A 19,677-nucleotide genomic window follows, 5' to 3' on the forward strand; every position below is an offset into this window, starting at 1 on the left:
AAAATCGATCGTTCGTTTCCGAGTTACCGTTCCTCCTCCGAGCTTCCTCGGAAATCTCATTCGGCTACGTGAAACGGAAAGAAAAATAGAACAGATGTAGAGCACGATGCCGGTTTTGCGTTGCTTTACAACGGCATTTTCGCGGTTGCAATTACACCGCTTCTCTCTCTCCCTCTCTCTCCCCCCTTGTCTCTCCCTTTTTTCCTCGTGCGAGAAGCGTGAATTTCGAGGAAAAGGACGGCGAAGTAAGGTGAAATTATTCGCGTAATAGGCACTCCTAGGCTACGCCGCGCGTGCGCGCACGAGAGGCGCTCGTGTATGCGCCGCGTTTAATTTCGCGGGTAAATGAAAAGTTCCGCCGTAGAAACAGCGGCAGATGCAGCTGGCCGAGTCGGACGGAGGTGAACGACTCCTCTACGCGACTACTTTTTCCGGTTTTCCGCTTTCTCACTTTCGAGTTCCTTCCCACGATAAGTTACACCGTATAGTCCCTCTCGCGCGCGCTCGCGTGCCGCTCTTCTCGGGAAGGATGGGATCGAACGTTATTCAAATCGTTTTCGCTTTCCCGGATGTCGATTCCTCCTCCGGATTCCGCACCGGAATCGTCCGTAGATTCCCGATTCTCTTTCGCATGCTCTCTCGCCGCGTAACCGCAACGCTCCCGAGACGCGTTCTCATCGAGCGCATGTTTCCATAAATCGCGCTCGATCGGAATTTACGGCGCTCGCCCGAATATTCAACGACGACACTCTTGTTATCGGCATTAATATTTATACGCGGATAATACGGCTCGCGCGCGCGCGCGTGCTTCCGCTTTGCGAAATCTCTCGTCGCGTGCAGAAACCAAAACCGGCGGAAGCGAGCGATCCTCCTTCTTCGTTCACGAAGTAAGCATTCTTCCCTTCGCTGTATTTCCGCTACCGATCGATCGATAATTACACGCTGCGGGATCTGTTCGGGCCCGTCACTATGCGTCGTGCCTCGACAAAATTACTGGAGTTTTGTCCGGTTGAACGGTCGTGCGCGGGAGCCGCGCAAAGGAGACCTTTTCCGGAGTGTATCTCGTACCGGCAATTAGTCGGAAAAGTTACGTAAGCTTTACCGCGGCCCCGGAATTCCCAACCGCGTGAAATTAAAAGCGCGTAAACGAAATCGCCGCTCGCGAAGGAGATCGGTCCGGGAAGATTCCGAGATAATTAGTTCGAACCAGACGTTAATACGCGGATCGCAGATGCGAGAAAAACCGCAGATGCGGGTGAAACTTGAAACCTTTCGCGGATAGGTGCGCGACTTTTTCTCGTTGGTCGTTTCTTTTTTTTTTTTTTTTTTTTNCCATTCGCGCTGATTCATTCGGCCAAGATAATCCGAATTAAAATTTTAGTCCTACATTAATCTAACGAATTTCATCGAAGTATCAATGGAAAATCTCGAGGTATAACACCTAGGATTATACAAGCTATTGTCCTATCGTGATGCTACAAATGTTTGCCTATGGACTATTTCTACGTGTACATGTAGAAAATACATAGTGCATCCAAACAAATATTACTTGTTTCAAATATTTGATAAGTTTATATGTCCGCAAATATATTATAAATTCAATCATGAGCAGCAAAAATTTATTCAATACATATATGTATATTTTCCCCTGTAGTAAGTTTATATTTCAATCGAAAGTATTAAATTGAAGCAAAACTTCGATTTACTTATTCAAATTAACCGAATTTAACTTTTCTTCAATAAATTTTATAATATTCTCAAAAAGAGAACAAATTCTCTTTTTGAACGATAATTGAACGATAATTTCCTAAAATTTGTGATGAATGTATTTCAAAACTATTATCAAGAAAATATTCTTCATCGTAGATAACGATTACTTAAAAGAATGAAAATAATCTTAGTAATCGTTTTTCTTAGCAGCAGAATATTTTTCTCTTTTTAAGCTTAAGGGACGATTATTCAAGAATTATTTAATATTCGATTATCTCTGCGTTTTAAAATCGCTATTTGAATCGTATCAGAGATTTACGAAGCTTCAATTATCCGTTAAATGATGACGGGCTATAAACGCGCATGCCGCCGGCTTAAATTTCGACTCGCGTATCCTTTTATTCTCGGTAAACTTCCTGTATAATAAATGATCCGGCATACCTGGAAATATGCGCTGCACCGTTGCTCGCGTTCCGGCGTCCCGTGTCCTCCATCCTGGCTTTCAGATTCAGTATCCCGATTCTGGGATTTTGCTTCGTCGCGGTACTCCGGACATTCACTCGTGGCACTGACGCTCGCGTAGGTACGATTCAATAGGAGATACGCGCGTTAATTAACGCGGTGCCATCGAGAGTCTGAATATTTCAAGAGTCGCCGAAATATTCCGATCACTCGCGAGGAATGATAACTAACGCACCGACGCACGTATGTGCGGTATATGGATCGCTCGCCGGCTCGAAACGCAATGTAGCGCACGAAGATAACACCGACTAAAAGATTCTGTATGTTTTGAGGGTACTGATTGTTGCGGTTTCTCTCTCTCTCTCTCTCTCTCGGCCGTTCAATGAGGGGCAGCTGGCGCTTGGCGTGACACGAGCATTTTTCCCAATTGTTTTGACATTCTCTCTCGTGTCACACAGCAGTTTCCGCGAGTGTTACGTTTCGAGTCGACAAGCAATGCACAGCCCTGTGTAGTATGTATCGTATTGGTGTCCCTTAGATGATTCCTATCGAGCGATCAAAATATTTCGATTTTTGAAATATTTAATCGCCCCATCGGCATCGCGTTAATGAACACGCGTTTACCCGGTCGAATCGAATTTACACTATCAACTAACTAGTGTCAGTGTCATGTGTGAGGGAGTATCCGAAGTGCCACGGATTAACCAGGAACCAGGATGCTGGATCGAAAAATCGAGATAAAAGACGTAGATTACGGGAATGCCGGTATGTGATACGTTATATATATTTTTTCAGATATGTCTAATTTTATATTGAAGAGATTTCTGATTTTAACGAACGTTTAATGGACTTATATATCAGAGTCGAAATTGAGATATTATATTTGACAAATAATTATAGCTTAATGAATCTCTTGAATCGTTTGACCTATATTTGTACTTATTACATTATTTCATACAAGAGAAACACATTGATCCGAACAACCGAATAACGATCCTATAAAAATACGAGGTTGCAATTAATTGCGCTCTCAATCGAAGATCGTACATAATTTACAATTATGAACACTAGCTTTAAAATCTAGTGTAAATTCTTTAATCTCTTTGAGCTTTAAATCTTGTTAGAACTTCCAATATTAATAAAAAAAGTGTAAATTTAAGAATAAGGAAAATTTATCGTTTAATGTACCCTTAATTCCGTTGTTTATTAGCCATATCATTTAATATTTGATTATTTCATGTTTTATTTGTAGTTAAAGAAGTTAGTTAATATTGAGCTAATTTTTTAAATATTAAATATAATTGTAAAATAAACCTTTTTATTAAAGTCTACATAAACATGAAGAAAACGGCCATGTGTATATATATATATATATATATATATATATATTATATATAGTAATATATATACACATATAATATGTAATAGTAAATATTTACAATAGTAAATATTTATAGTATCAAGTTGGACAATAGTAAATCTTTCAATTTGTACAATCTGTATAATCTTTCTATGTTGAGATTCTCCATTGGTTTTAAAACTGGATATAATTTACAAATTTAATGTAAAACCATAATTTTAACTTGGAGAAAGTGAGCTTATTTGGAGTAGCGTGAACTAATTAACCGTTCAGTTTTGTTGTCGAGTACTCGTGCCCATCATTATTTCATGAAAATACTCGAAATAGAAAATCGAAGTCTCGGATCGCAGATGGAACGAATTCTAAATTTATTTTCACCTAAATCCACTTTTATCTCCTCGAATTTTCATCTTCGATAAAAGTTACCCACTAGACACAAGGACTCGTCGGTAATCGAACGAGCACATTGAAACTTAAAAATATCGAATTACAGGATTGGGCTAACTCCCGACAGTAACGTTTGGATTGGCGCGTGGTGGATCGGTTTCTTGGCAGTGGCTGTCATTTGTTTTATCATCGCGGTGCCTGTTTTAGCATTTCCGGCGGCTCTGCCAGGTACGAATATTACCGCGTAATTAATGGAATCTATCGAATAACTGCGGGACGAATTTTGATGTGCCGAATTGAAGGTGCAAGTATGACTGAACGTAACCGATGAAATCGATAATTCTTCGCAGGATCAGAGGAACTAGCCAAAGATAGAGTGTCGGAGGCGCACGAAAAATCGACTCGATCGTCCACCGCGGGCACGGGGGAGGCGTTTTCCAAAATACGCGAGCTGCCGCGCGCTCTCACCGAGCTGCTCGGAAATCCGGCATTTTTTATGCTGAACCTGGCAGGTGCCAGTGAAGGGTTGCTGATTGCCGGATTCGCTGCCTTCCTGCCGAAACTGATTGAAAATCAATTCAGCGTCAGTGCCAGCTCGGCCGCGTTGCTGATGGGTGAGTAAAGTGTCATTTCGATTAATAGTCTATCATATCGTGACTAAACAACCCTCACCATGAACGCACGCTATGTTACTTTACCGTGGCTCAGTAGAAAATAACTTTCGAGATCAATCGATTTTTTAAGGAGGTCGTAAAGCGAAATGAGTTTGATGAGAAATCGATGAAGCTTGCACCATGTATACGTTGAAATATTATCTAACTGTTTGTGCAATTAGAGAAAGATTGACCGTTCGAGAACTGGGATATTTGAAACTAAAGTTGACACTTTTTATACGTGTTCGTTGAGAATTAGCGTGCTACTTTGAATTTCTATTTTTTCAATATCTTCTAAACTAAAAATAAGATTTTGACGAAAAATACTGTGATATTAAAGACCATTTTGTTTTAAAGAATATAGCGGTGTCAAATTCATAATTTATAGTAATACTTGAAATATATATATATTTATATACAAATGCATATATTTAAATATTAATATATTTCTTTCTACTATTTGTGCATCTCTATTAGATGAGCTGATGTGTATAAATAATATAGTGTTGATAAGAAAAATAAAAAATAATATTTTCATGTTAGTAATATTTTGTATATATGTTTACCTCAACTTCGTTTCAAATTCACACTTATTATTCAGATAAAATATGAAATAAATAGAAACGTAATTTTGATTGAACATTAAACACCAAATTTATGAATGCCTTCTTGAATGCGCCACTGAAAATACGAAACTGAGCTTTACAATTTCCTTAAAACAAAGTAATGCGTAAGGCTACAGCGAGCAAAACTTCGATAGTTGTCCGTGGTATACGATTTATATTGAAACAGTGGTTTTGTCTCCCTTTCAGGATTGGTGACCGTGCCGGCGGGAGGCGGTGGTACCTTCCTCGGTGGTTATTTGATAAAACGCTTTAACTTGCCCTGCTCCGGTATTCTCAAGTTTTGCCTGTTGGCCACAGCCGCCTGTATCGCCTTTACGCTGTGCTTCGCTCTGAATTGTCCAAACCTCGATTTCGCCGGATTAACCGTACCTTATCAAAACACCACAAAGTACGCGCCAATTAGTAAAACTCTGTGGCAGCGATTGATTAATCGCTCGCGAAACTTGGCTCGTTCGTTACACCTGCTTCTCGCTCTAAATGATATCTTATTATTACAGAAAGGTCGCGTTATCTCTGGAGAACGTCTGTAATAGCGGCTGCGGCTGTGCTAAATCGCAATTCGACCCTATATGCGGCGTCGACGGAATCACGTATTATTCACCTTGTCATGCCGGTTGTTTTCGAGAAACACCGATAAACGACGTCAAAGTGAGTGATAATTTTATCCTCCGACGTATTCACGTATCTTAACGTCATACATCGTGCTTTTTAACATCTATTTTTAACGTAAAAAAATCAATTTTAGCAACACCTGATTTTGCTATGGAAAGTTAATTTTACTAGGTTGGCGCAGATGGTCCGTTATACTTGCAATTAGAGTCGAACGCGAGGATTATACCATATATATCGAAGTGACTTTTAAATTAATTGCAAATTAATTGATTATTATTCACTTCGATTTTTCTACATAGAAAGAAATTTCCCAGATCTTTTTGTTTTGAAACTTGTAACTTGTATTCTCTAACTTTTATCTAAATCAAAGCTGAAAGGGAAAAGAACGAAGTGCACTTTGGCACCGACTCGATGTATCCACGAGTCAATTTTGCACCCATTAAATGTTAAATGAAATTTTTTGTCGCAGATATATACGGACTGCAGTTGCATACACGCGCCGGCGATGAATTTAACGACCGACGACGTCGGTGACGTTGTCCCGTACGAAGCTATCAACACTACCTGCTCGAGCAGGTGCTCGCACTTGTGGCTATTCATCGTTCTGGCCTTTTGCAACATGTTCATGACTTTTCTTTGTACGATGCCGGCACTTTCGTCTACCTTACGAGTCGTGCGAGACGATCAGAGATCGTTCGCTCTGGGTATACAGTGGATTAAAGTACGAATTTTGGGCACAATACCGGCGCCTATGGTATTTGGTGCTCTCATAGACGACACATGCATCTTGTGGAACGAAACGTGCGATGGCAGAGGGGCGTGTCTCGTTTACGACAATTATTACATGAGCAGGTTAGCAAATCGGCGTAATTGTCGACAGCATTGAAGAGAAATATGCTAATTGAGTTTTTCGGATATCTTCGACTACATTTATTTCTCACTGCTCTTTTATCAGTAGCGTATCTAAAAAAAAAATATTGTAACTCTAATTCGTATAGCTCTGTACTTGTTTCAACATTGTTATTTTAATTTTACATTTAGATTTGTACATATTTTGCTTCTATCGTAATTAATGGAAAAGAAAATTTTTAGAAAGAAAAAAAATAATACAAAAAGGTACAAATAATTCTTCCGGAAAATTGAAGTTTTGCAATTTATCGTACTTTTCATTGACGCTGTCGAAGCAGGCTGGTACGTGAGACATATGTTTGTCCTACTTGAATTTCGTTTATTAATATGCTATATATTTCAGGTACATGCTCGCTCTGGCATTTATCGGAAAAGCAGCGTCGCTTCTCTTCTTCTTCCTGGCATGGTGGACGTACGTACCACCAGGTAGTCGAGGCATCGACCAGAATTCCCGGCAGCAAACCGCGGCCACTCTAATGCTAAGCGACACGTCCCAGGAAGCTCAAATAGTTCCGACCACGATATCGTAAACTCGGGTTACTTTGTCCCTTAGAAGATTATCCTCTTAGAGTGCTTTATAGGCACGACAGAAGCAGTTGCACAGTTTATCACGAGGCAAAAATGTTGCGACATTTGTTTCGCGGATGAAACGAATGTTCTGAGGAACAAAGTGATCCGAGTGTAGGATAATCCGAGTCACGAAAGCATAGAAAAATATCAAAGCGGAATAAAATGTGCGTTTATCGAAGTAACACAAGCAGGGACAGAATGAATGCATATGCGTGTGTCGAAGTAACGCGAGCGAAGTGGTTTTGCGTGATAGAGAACTTATTCTCGCGCGTTGGACGAGTGAAAACAAATTTTTGATAGCCCTACAACTGAGGTTCGGGAATCGGGGCGTTAAGATCTAGGCCGTGATATGGTAGCCCGATCGCCAAAGAGCCTACGATGACCGAAGTTGTAACTCCTTCCTCTGATTACCCTGTTACGGACATGTTGTCCACAAGCACCCGTTCGCGCAGCTCAAACTTCCGAGCCTTATAACGTGAATTTTTGTAATCCCAACGTTTACCGATTGTCAATTAAAGACCAGTTAGCTACGTTTCCTGTAATGGTGAATATCGATAGTACTTTATATATCCGCGAGAATACGCGAGAAAATACGTGTGTGTGACACGCGAATGTCGGAGACGTTTCTACCGATATATCAACAATAATGCCTTGATGGTTGTCATATGTATCGCTGGTTTGATATCGAACTTTTTGCGCCGTTTTTCACTCGTAATTATTTTTGTTAAATGGAAAATACCGATACGCCTAGAGCACGTATTATACATGTCACCAATAAAAAGCTAGCGAAGTACACGAAACGCACTGATCTTTGTCTGCTCCTGTACATGACGCTTTCGGCCTTCCCCGAAATGTTCGTTGGAACGTTCGTGATTTTCGCACTGAATGTATCAAACATCAAAAATTAAAACCAGTATTATTTCGATGAGTTTCATTATTGAAACGACGATGTGTAATGACTGAGTGATCGACGCAACGAAGACAAGCAAAACTGAAAGAGCCCAGACAACGTAATATTTATAAAATACCTTAAAAATATAGATATATTAAATATTTTGTAAATATTCAAAATGTCCGGAAAATTGAGATGAGAGAAAGATTATGAATACCGATAGTACTTGGTATATTTACATATTAACAAAATATTTATAAAGAATATTTTTCATAAATAATTAAAACATAGTTTTACTTAAGTGAAATTATATTTTTATTATTTATGAAAAGTATTCTTTGTAAATATCTTTGTACATTTATCATATAGTCCGTTCTTTTTAGCTGCATTGCCGAACTGGTGCAATAAGTTAGAATGAGACAAATATATTTTGTCTCACTCGAATTTATTACAATAGTTCAGCAATGCAGATAAAAAGAACAGACCAATTATCTCTCTTTCATACCAGAATTTCCCTATTGACATTTGAATATTTACAAAATATTTAATATCTATACTTATAAAATATTTTATAAATATATTATATGCTATCTGAGAGTCACAAATATAACATATATTATCTGTTACGACATTTGCTCCACTTACCAATTTTTCCCTCGGTGAGTCGTAAATGATGGAATACAGCCACTTCAACTTCGAAATCGTAGTTGAGTCGTAGTATGTCGAATCTGACTAGTCATCCTAAGCCATTCATTCATTTGCAAAATATTTACTTCTCGTGACTGTAACATCTCGTCGCAACGACCGCGTGAAACTTGGTTTCGGCACTCCCGACGATGCTTCGCACGCGACGAGACTGCTTTCATAAGTTGGAAACGTAACAAGTAACCGTGGAACTTCGAGTCGTCATTACGTGACGGTTACGCGATTCTTTATTCGACACTCCCGATAACCTGTTCGATGAGATTTTCGCTTTCAGAGATTTTCGCTATTTAATGACACTTTCTCATAACGAGCGCACAAGACTCACCTTCGACTTTTCCGACGACAACGATTCAGTCGCGGGATTTATATTCGATGTGTTGAAATACAAAAACGTGAGAAATACAGAGTTGCTCCTCAAATACGACATTCCGCATCCCGACGTAAGTAACGTAACTACATATCGAAGCGTTTCTTGTGATTTTTGAAATATCGATGCTATGATCGACCATATGGAGGGCTGCTTAATCATAATAATTCATTTGTTGTTATTAAGGGGATGTCATAGTTAAAAATTTTATTACTAAAATACGTTTATTTAACATGCTTAATGATATCTCTCTCTCTCTCTCTCTCTCTGTTATGTACATATTTATCATACATAATTTGTTATACATAAAGTTGATAATGTCAGTAATAAATTATAACGTTACCAACATTCTTAGTTACATCTAGATAATTTCTTTTTCATTCGAGTTCCAGTTATACAACTCTAGATCCGCTTAACCGTCGTCGACTAAGCTGTCAACGATTACAGGCGCCCTCTAGAGGAGTTAAATTCAACGGAATCGTTACAATTTTACCGATAGTCACTAATGTACCGACGAATTGTCGTAATGCATCGTACGTGTGATCGAATGTGTTCTACGGCAGATTCACATTTAGAAACACATCTCTCCCTCAAATATTAATATATAAATATCCTAAATACGACGTACATTACATTACCTTAAATTTTCGTAACGGTGTTCAACGGGTTAATGTTTCTTGAAACCCCACAGTTATCTGGCCTCTTGGTCTAGGGGTATGATTCCTGCTTTGGGTGCAGGAGGTCCCGGGTTCAAATCCCGGAGGGGCCCGATTTTTTAGAACTATTTCATCTTCCTTTTGCCTGTGTTAACGTCGTTGCACACGTCCAATTGCGAATGTTCACATATATATCACTTCTCGAATGAAAATATTCATCGTAAATACAGAGGGAAAACAAACAATTTTTGTTTCTTTTTTCAAGTCGCATCGGCTGACTCTACAGCGTTCGAATACACAAATACACACCTTCCTGCGCCCAAATGTCTAAACAACTGAAGAGAGTTAATCTTGAGACTCGATGGACAACGCTCATTGTTCGAACACCTGAGAACTCCTGAGTGCTAATTTGAATCGCGCGCCGTCACTCGCTCGCCCCGCGCGCAAGATGGCGGCGCGTCGGCTCGCCGACGCATGCGTGAGTTCCTCGACGGTCGGGCAAAAACACAGCTGGTCTACGATCCTCGAAGCGAGTTGACGGCCGAACGTTGTGTCTGATGTGATTAACGCGATTTCGTGCCGATCTGTCGAGCCGAGCTCTCCGTGGCTCGCGCGAGCGTGCGGCTACAGTCAACGTGATCCGGCATCGATCGCGGCCGTGAGGTGAATAGTGTGACAGAGGGAGAGAGAGAAAGAAAGAAAGAAAGAGAGAGAGAGAAAGAAAGAAAGAAAGGAAGGAGAGTGCTTTCGTCGCCAATGTAGCCTGGAGAACAGCGGCGGCGGTGTCACCACGAGGATTTTTCAATCTGACCGCCCCAACGCTGGATACGAAGGAGCATCGCCGCTGTCACGACCGTCTCTTTTCGGTGAGTCTCCCCTCGTGATCTTCGGTGCGATTATTCGTCTGTCGTTCCCCTCGTCGTGAACGATATCATTTTCTAACCTGGCCCGTTTTTCCCTTCCTCGCGCCTCGAATCCGACGACGGGACTCGGGTGGACGTGTACGCTACGAGATCCCGTTTTTCGAGCCCGTACCTCGAAACCATCCTACCTCTCGAAGCCGCGGAGAATCGTCGCGCGCTCCCCAAAAACTCGAGTCACGCGAGACGGGCACCGCACCGAAGGAATTCGGAATCGGGCGAAAATCACGCTAGCCACGCGTGGGGACAAACGGGGAACGCATGTACGCCGCGCGGATCTTTATGCCGAGCGGCCCATAGGCGGTGCAGCCTGAGAGCATCGGCACTCTCTCTCTCTCTCTTTCTTTCTACCCTTTAACTCCATATTTTTTGAGTCACCGAACGTCATCTGTTTCTCGCGAGTTGCGTTATTGGGAGCGAGACTTATTACGTCTCTCTCTTTCTCTCTCCCTCCCCCCCCTTCCCCCCTTCCCTCTCTCTCATCTCTGCCCGCGTATGTTTACGCTATCACCGATGCGCTTTTTTCCCGAGCAAATTATCCTCGCATCCTTTCTCCCTTATCGCCGATGCGAACACTACGGCATGTGAAACATCACGTTATCGTTGGTCTGTTATATTTTATCGAAGCGACTCGTCGGTCCGCTCGCGCTCGACCGATGCCGAGTTGTTGTTAGCGCGGAAAGAGGAACGCGAGATCCTCTCCGAGAGCCAGACTCGGTGAACTAAATATTATTCTTTCCGAGAGATGCGTCAGGTGACTCCGATCGAGCGCGATTATCGTCACGGCAAACAGACGACGCATCCGCCGAGGATGCGTCGTCGTCATTATCCTCCGATGGTGGTGAGGAAAAAAAAGGAGGAGGAGACCCAATTCCGAGGGGGTATATCAAAGAGATTCCGATACCGGGGGAGGGAATGTGGCACGAAGAATATCGAATGCTTTGTGCAAACTTTTAACGGGGATCTATATTTGCTCAACCATTGCGCGAGTCTCTCTGTTCTCTCTTCTGTCTAGACGTATGCCGCGATTCCGTCCCGTTCGCAATTCTATGGAACGAACGTCGTTATCGTTTCGTGGTTACTATTATTGCGCGCGTCTATCTATCTCGCAATTTCGACGGAGCGCCTTTGTGGAGAGCGGTAAAACGACGTCGCGTGTTGTCGGGACTAATCGACGAGAATTCAATTTTCGCGATCGACGATTTTCGCGCAAGCAGGGAAAAGAGACTCACCGCCAGGTGGCCCGGTATAACTGCCCGCGAATTACGGCAGCTCTGACTGTTGTGTCAATTAATGCACACAGCCGGCCTACATCGTCAATTAGGCTGATGCGGCGATAATCGCGACGGAGATGCGCGCGTACGTAGGAGTGAAACATGGCCTCTTCGCGATAAAAACGATTCGCGGTTTCGAGGCGAACCGATTTTTATCCCCGATAAGACGTGGTAATCAGGGAGGAGCGCAAACCTGTGGCTTCTCAGGTGCGAGTTTCTCGAACGAAAGGTAAAGTACACAAATGACGGCATCGGTCGACGTTAAACGGGGAAACGCGCGAGCGTTCGTTTACCGGGAAAAGTCGAGAGTTCCGCCGGTATTTGACGCGTGGCGTCTCTCCGATTTGGAAACCCGTTTCTTCGAAAGTCTCGGGGACTCCCCTCTGCCCCGCTAACACCCGCCATTGAAATTGAAAGTCACGTATCGTACCGTGCGTCTTTTCTTCATTTCAAGCGGCCGTTTCGTTATCGCGAGACAGTTACGTAATGTACTTCTCGAGGGCGAACGTGAATCGCGTTACATTTCATTACATCGTACGATCATTGAAGCGTTCACGACGTGCTCCTGATTTACACATCGCACTCGTATGATCTTTCGGGGAACGCGATGACACCGGGTAATGAGACGGCCGAGACGATATTGCGACGTGACCTGCGACGTGACAGAAATTAATCAATTACGGAGTGCACTCGTGTCGTAGGTCTTTCAGACGCGATCGAGTGTCGATCGGGAATTGGTTTATCGGTCAAACCGTCTTAATAATTGATACCGCTGCTGACTCGGCACACTAGACTTCCGGTATGTTAGTGGTGAATGTATATACACGCACACGTGCACACGTGGGAAAGTGCAAGTTTGCGATAATTGACGATTTCCCCGTTCTGACGGGAAACGAGGCTAAGGTCGGCCTGTTATCGAATCGGCGATAGTCCGGTTTCCGGTTACTTTCGTTTCTAATTTTCCCCCGTATCCCGTGATCTCTCATCTAATGACGCGAAGCGTAGCGGCAGATGCGAGCTCCTCGCAAGTAGACTTTTCGCGCACGACGCGGAGAAAATAAATATCGATTCAAAACTCATAAGCTTGGATTCTTCTATTTATGGTTAATCATTAAATTGATAATTTTGTAGTGATAACATTTAAAGTTTAATGATAGTTTGATAGTTTTGTAATGATAGTTTGATAGTTTTGTAGTGATAACATTTAAAGTTTAATGATAGTTTGATAGTTTTGTAGTGATAACATTTAAAGTTTAATGATAGTTTGATAGTTTTGTAATGATAGTTTGATAGTCTTGTAGTGATAACATTTAAAGTTTAATGAGTGAAAAAACACAAATTTATATTGTCATCAGGTTAAGTCTGAATCACAAGTTAACCAGAAAATGGAAACCCAGGCCATATTCTTACGTAGAAAAGCAAGTATATAATATAATAATATATAATAATAATAACTCCTTCGTCGCTATATACAAGCAAAGGAGAAGTGAATAATACAGAAAATGAAAATAACGAGACACAGGCAAAAAGGCGAGGCAACAGCAAAGAAACTTATATAACTTCTTAATCCAAAATGTATATCATATAGCCATCAGTTAATTATTGATCGTTAAATCCGCCGCAATATTAAATTAGCATCAATTCAAGACTTATATCGACTTATATCTTTACATATAAGCAAGAATATATAATCTTATATAAAAGATAAAACTTACTTATATGAAGAAATTTTACATAATTCCACTAAAAATGTCGAATTCTTATTATTCAGAAAATTTTCATGAATTGAGAGGAAAAAATATTGGATAAGAAAAACGACATCTTCAAACTAAGAATTACTGAACGTGTGTATATATGATGCTAATTTCTTATCTGCATAACTTGAATTCAAATCATCTTCACGGTTTATTTTTTTTTTTTACGCAAAACTCGTTTACAATTATAATTCAAGAAGAGAGCCACCGCTACCAGTTTTTAAGAGTTCAAACTTTCTCTGGAAAGTCCGAATTCAGGTCTAGAATTCCAAGCTTAAATTTTCTGCCAAGATATTCCTGCGAAACACGCGCGCCATTGTATTCGCTAACACACAGCACCTTGAAATGAGTTAGCGCAGGTTAGCGCGAATTTTGTGCGACGTTACGGATTCGTTTGTCAAGTTCTGTGCCCTCTTCTCAGCGTGAGAGCTCCCGAGCCCGTTACTTAAGGACCCACACGTCGCCCCGGTCTTTATTTGGTCTTGATTATGAAGTACGCACGACCGGTGTTAAGGGAATTAATCTAGCGGTTTTTTATCATTCTTTTTTATGGCGTAATTTTCATTCCAACTTGCGCCGTTCCTTTCGAGTCATTCTCTCTCTCTCTCTCTCTCTCGACGCCGCAAGCCGCAGCTGCTTAAGATGAAATATTGTAAAAATTCGCCGCGAGTCTCGAAAAGTTCGCTCTTACTTTTTAAAAGTACCGAGTGTGACGCGAAATGATTCCTAGTTAATTTCTTCCCTTATATATCTTCCGAACAGCGACGTACGTTAAAGTTTGTTATAACGTGCATCTATGGCTTTTCAAGGAGATTGTAAGACTTAGTATCGTATTTTTAGTGATGTAGCAAAAGAACTACTCATAAATTTAATATTTGTCAAGTAAAATTACGTTCCTTCATATATTTATCTCATTATTTAAATAATAAATGTTATTTAAAACGAAATTAAGGTAAACATATATACACAATATTACAAATACGAAAATATTATTATTTTTTTGTTAATGCATCAGTTGAATAAATGTGCTCAGATAATAGAAAGGAATATATAAGTTTAAATATATGCATATATGCATAAGTATTTCGAATATCACTACCTTGGGAAAAAAGAATTCAAGTTTATTTGTAGGACATAAAGTTTATTTTACAGAGAAATAAAGTCTATTTCACAGAAATCGTTTTTTTCTGTGTGAAATCAATTTTATATATCCCACAAATAAATTTTTGATTACTATTTTCTCGGTGTATAAGTTATGAATTTTACATCGCTGTGTTTTCGGAAAGTGGTCAATAATCCTGATATATATGTACAATGTCTGCATATTATATATAATCCTTAATATCATTATACTTCATCAAAATCTTATTTTTAATTTAAAAAATATTAAGAATAGAAATTAAAAATAAAATTAAAAATAAAGGAATTAAAAATAGCATACTAATCTCAAGGAAGACGTTTAAAAAGTGTAAAATTTAGTTGCAAATATCTTAGCTCTCGAATGGTCAATCTTTTTTTAATTGCACGAGTAGTTCGTTAATATTTTAATATATGCAAGTTTCATCAAATTCCTGTCCAATTCATTTCCCCTTACAACCTCTTTAACGTCCACGTGAGAATCAAAAGATACTGAGCAGGAACGAGTGACCCAGAGTGCCGGATTAGAGCGTCGCAAGACCCAGTGCCAAGTAAAGGTTAATTTGCAGGCAGAGCTGATTATATGAATATATTTGTATCTTCAGAAGACACACGCGAGAAGCGTTCTGTATAAGTTTGACGGACCGGTACGCGTAGTTTCGCCTGGCACCAAGGGACGTCACGACCAGAGAATTAGCATTATAACAGCATTATACAGAACGCCTTGGACACCATCCAAAGGCATTGAAATCCTTTAATAGAGCGCATATCGGGCGTCGAAGAATACGAGCGGAAGGCCAGTTGTCGCTCGGGACATTTAGAAAGTTGATTTCCGACCTTTGCCATGAGATAAAGTGTAGGTAAGCCGAGGCGACGAACCGTTCGCTGAAACGTTTCGGATCCAACGAATGGGCCGCAGTCTTGCTGATCGAACGAATGTCGGAGTGTGTCAGCCGTGGTAATTCCGAGCGATCCGAATCGATGGAATCGTGACGACGGCGATGGGAAGTCGTGTGCGCGTCGGCTGAGGATTTTCCCTCTAAACGCGTTCGCAACGAGACAAAACTTCCGTGAGACGAATAAAACGCACCACATTAGTCACCGTGGCTAGCCTCGAATTACATAACGCGAATCGTACTGCCGCATTATATTTTTCTGCATTGCGGTATACACACATATTTTGTTGCAGCGCCGAAAAACTTTGTCGCCACGCGATAACTTTCGTCCGGACGGATTATGTAAAATCGCGTAAACATTCGACATATTGACGTTCGTGTGTTCCTGCGATCGTTTTACATATTACGAAAGCTCCAAATAACGAGCTGCGGAGCCTGCTTTTAATGTACCTTTCACTCGTTATGCATCTTCATAGAGACGACGAGCGTTTCATCATATCGTGTCATAAGTATAAAGCGTAAGTGCCGACGCGAGCCTTGAGCAGAAAATACAGATAAACGGATGATGGGGAGGAAGGGGAGGGGGGCGAAAGAGAGAGGGGGAGAAAGAGAGAGAGAGAGAGAGAAAGAGAAAAAAGGAAAAGGAAGAAATTCATCGGTGCTGAAAAGTAGGGCGTGCTATGCGCCGATCCTCGGCTACGTCCGAGCCGCCTAGATTCTCGCTTTTGCATTCGACAAATAATTCGCTGTCACGAAGGTGGGCGGCGCGATTCTTAGCGTGCATACGTGCATTGTGCAACCGCGCAAGCGGTGTTTCACGTGCCATTACGATCCGCAATACAGTGGGGAATTTATTTCGCGTATCGATGCGCGAAAAACGTGATTTCGCTAATGCGAGACACGTGTCGCGCGCGCGCGCGGGACGCCAGCTCGAAAACATCCACGGTTCGTCGATAGCACAAATACATCATATATTTAACCCTTATCGGTCGTAAGTCACCTCTCACATGACAACAATACTTCGTCGCTGCGGTCGTACGTCACGTAGGAGGTGACAAGTTCGCATATTTACCGAAACTACTAGCTACAACCTAGTGAGAATCACGCATAAAAAGCTAGCGTCCGATAAGGGTTAATATTTTCCGTCATTCCCGCACGCGCTCAAGTGCACATTCCCAAAATTAAGTTTATCCGTTTTAGCTGCACCCGGAACTTCGTTCCTTTTCTCTTCGACACGAAATTATATACCTTGTTTCACTCCAGAGGCAAATAGTGCAATCTAGTTCGGCCGGAACGGACAAACCTATTATCATTGATTCCGTCTCTCTCCTTCTCTTTCTTTCTTCCTCTTTTTATTATAATTATTTGTTCAATAAAACAGAATTAGTGCAACTGGAAGGTGCAATGAGACACAAAGAGGTTTTATATATATATAACCTCTTTGTACATATATGTGGGACTAGCGAAAAACGAATAATTTTACTACCTGACGGATTTAAAATGTATAACGACTTCCCGAATGAGATCAAGAGGGAACAAAGGATGCACTGTTTCAGGAGGATGCCAGCACGATATATTAAGAAGAGAGAACGTGGAGATGTATAATAATTCGTAAAAGACTAAATTGTCATTATATGTAATATCAAGTTTGCAAGTACTGTTGTAATGTAGCTACTGGAGCTAATAAATATCTAGCATCGTCGTCATCTCTCACTGGAAGAAGCACATCACTGACGGAACATTATAGTTATTCTCGGCGCAAAACGTATTCATTTTCAGTTTTAATCCCAAAAATAGTAGCAGCAATTAGACGTTAAAACAACATTTACTATAATAATAGTAATAATAACCTTACATGCACATTATTGTTACTATTTTTGTGGTTGAAAGTAGGGAAGTGGTACGTTTGGCGCTGAAAATAACTATAATTTTCTATCTTCGCGATGCCTCCTCCATTGAAGCAGGTGTGTGTGTATGCATGTGTGAGTGAGAGACGATGACGATAGGTAGATATTTATTAGATCCACTAGCTACATTGCAACAGTACTCACGAGCCTTAATATCACACCTAATTTTCTATCAGCCTGATTGAAAAATTCATTTGTGCGGGGAATGAAGAAGCAACGGAAACGAATCGTCGGACGGGAAGTTGAAATATCGCGCCGCAGTGGCGTATCGTGCGGTCTGTACGGGTGCAGGTGAACTCGTGCAAGGGTGAAAGGGTGAAAGGGTGACCTAGTGGCCGAGCTATCGCGAGGAACTCCAAGACCTCCCAGCACGCGAGGGACCGTTCGATCTGTTCGCGAGGATAGATGGATTCTCGTCGGTTTAGGCCGTATCATCGGCGGGATGGGGTCGAGACTTGGTCATACCTGCTAGCTTACCGTTTCGATCGATTCGCTTCAGGGAGCGAGGCGGCACCGCACATTCATTTCCGCAGCCGTGCACCCCGGCGGAAATGAGCCGCGTGCCACGGGACAGCCGCTAATTTAAGGATTCATTATGAGCCTCGATTATTAGCCATTTTCGGCTAATCGAATGAAGGCTTCTCGGTCAGTGACGAATGTTACACTGAGAGAAATTATAATTGTTTGATAATTTGATATTTGGTAATTTTTAATTATAATTATTATATATTGTCGGTGTCAGCCTATAGTCTTTTTATAGTTTTAGTCGCAAAAATAGTGGTAATAATATGCAGATAAGGTTATTATATCGCTAATACTGTAAGAACACTTGCTAGAAAATTGGGTTTGCTGACTATATAATTCTTTCACTGTGATAATTATCGTTAAAAATATCAAGTATTTTTCTTTCAATATATTCGTTTTCCCGGTTTTCCGTTCTCCGTCGGCCTCGACAGTGACACGTCACGATTTTCGTCGTCGCACGACGAGATACACTGAAAAAATAAATTCAGTTGATAACCAAACGAGTTTAAGGAAACAGAATTTCTGGTTATGAGAATTTGGTTCATGAGAAATATACAGTAAAAAATTCTGTGTTGAATTGAACATTTCACGTGTCCCAAATGGTCCACTCAAATTTTGGCGTTAATTTAGTACAAAATGAATATATGGAATAAAATATGTGGAAAAGTAACACAAATATTATCAAATATTATAAAAAAAGAATACAAAATTAATAATTGACACTAAAGTATAAAATGTGTTATTTTAACATCTATATGTATTGAATATCGACACAATACAAAGTGTTGAGATAACTTAAACATAATATGTTAAATTAACACACAGGTTAAAAATTATATTAAATATTCAAGAAAAGAATTTTAAAAAGGGTCGGTTTTAACACAAGTGCAAAAAAGTTTATACTGTATAGAAATTTCGTTTTCCTCGACCAAAACGCGTAATTTAACCAGAGGTTTACGGAGGAAACATAAATCGGGAGATCTCCGCGTCGAAACCGAGCAGACCGCGGAACTCTCGTCGGTGTCTCCTTTCTCCATTTCGAGCTTCGAGACGAAATGAGTCGGCTGGAACGGCGAAAAAAAAACGGAACGACCGACGTCGAAAATCGTCGGTCTAACGGTACACATGATGGTTCATCGCTCTGGGATTTGATGATCCCGGTTAATTTGGCGTCACGAAACCCGCAATGGTAATGAGTGATTCATCCAAATTCCGTCACTGCGATGCGGCGTGGCGCGTTCGAGATAATTCGTAATTATCAAACATCACTCGAGACTCTCTCTCTCTCTCTGGAGCGCGATCGCGGAGTTGCTACCTCGAAATCATCCTCCCTCGGTGACGTCGAGGGGGGGGGG

At 41.0% G+C, this 19,677-nt stretch overlaps 2 protein-coding genes and 1 non-coding gene across 9 annotated transcripts in view; all 3 read left to right on the forward strand.

Annotated features, from left to right (window-relative positions):
* Window positions 1–8,212, forward strand: part of LOC106744929 (solute carrier organic anion transporter family member 4A1) — a 31,772-nt gene extending 23,560 nt beyond the window's left edge. For all 7 annotated transcript variants that reach the window (XM_014620085.1, XM_014620086.1, XM_014620087.1 and 4 more), the window contains 6 exons: window positions 4,026–4,147; window positions 4,270–4,533; window positions 5,385–5,586; window positions 5,696–5,846; window positions 6,280–6,662; window positions 7,063–8,212. In XM_014620085.1, the coding sequence (XP_014475571.1) occupies window positions 4,026–4,147; window positions 4,270–4,533; window positions 5,385–5,586; window positions 5,696–5,846; window positions 6,280–6,662; window positions 7,063–7,249 (1,309 nt within the window). In that variant the 3' untranslated portion in view covers window positions 7,250–8,212. The remainder of the gene's footprint in view (window positions 1–4,025; window positions 4,148–4,269; window positions 4,534–5,384; window positions 5,587–5,695; window positions 5,847–6,279; window positions 6,663–7,062) is intronic.
* A 1,738-nt stretch (window positions 8,213–9,950) lies between these two features.
* On the forward strand, window positions 9,951–10,022 carry Trnap-ugg. The gene has a single exon. It is a non-coding gene; the product is annotated as a tRNA-Pro (tRNA).
* A 392-nt stretch (window positions 10,023–10,414) lies between these two features.
* Window positions 10,415–19,677, forward strand: part of LOC106744919 (solute carrier organic anion transporter family member 5A1) — a 27,051-nt gene continuing 17,788 nt past the window's right edge. Inside the window, exon 1 of the mRNA XM_014620063.1 lies at window positions 10,415–10,775. The gene's annotated coding sequence lies outside the window, so the exon portion shown is untranslated. The remainder of the gene's footprint in view (window positions 10,776–19,677) is intronic.

The sequence above is a fragment of the Dinoponera quadriceps genome, unplaced genomic scaffold (genome assembly GCF_001313825.1).
Source record: "Dinoponera quadriceps isolate SergipeBrazil2010 unplaced genomic scaffold, ASM131382v1 scaffold1432, whole genome shotgun sequence".
NCBI classification, from domain to species: domain Eukaryota; kingdom Metazoa; phylum Arthropoda; class Insecta; order Hymenoptera; family Formicidae; genus Dinoponera; species Dinoponera quadriceps.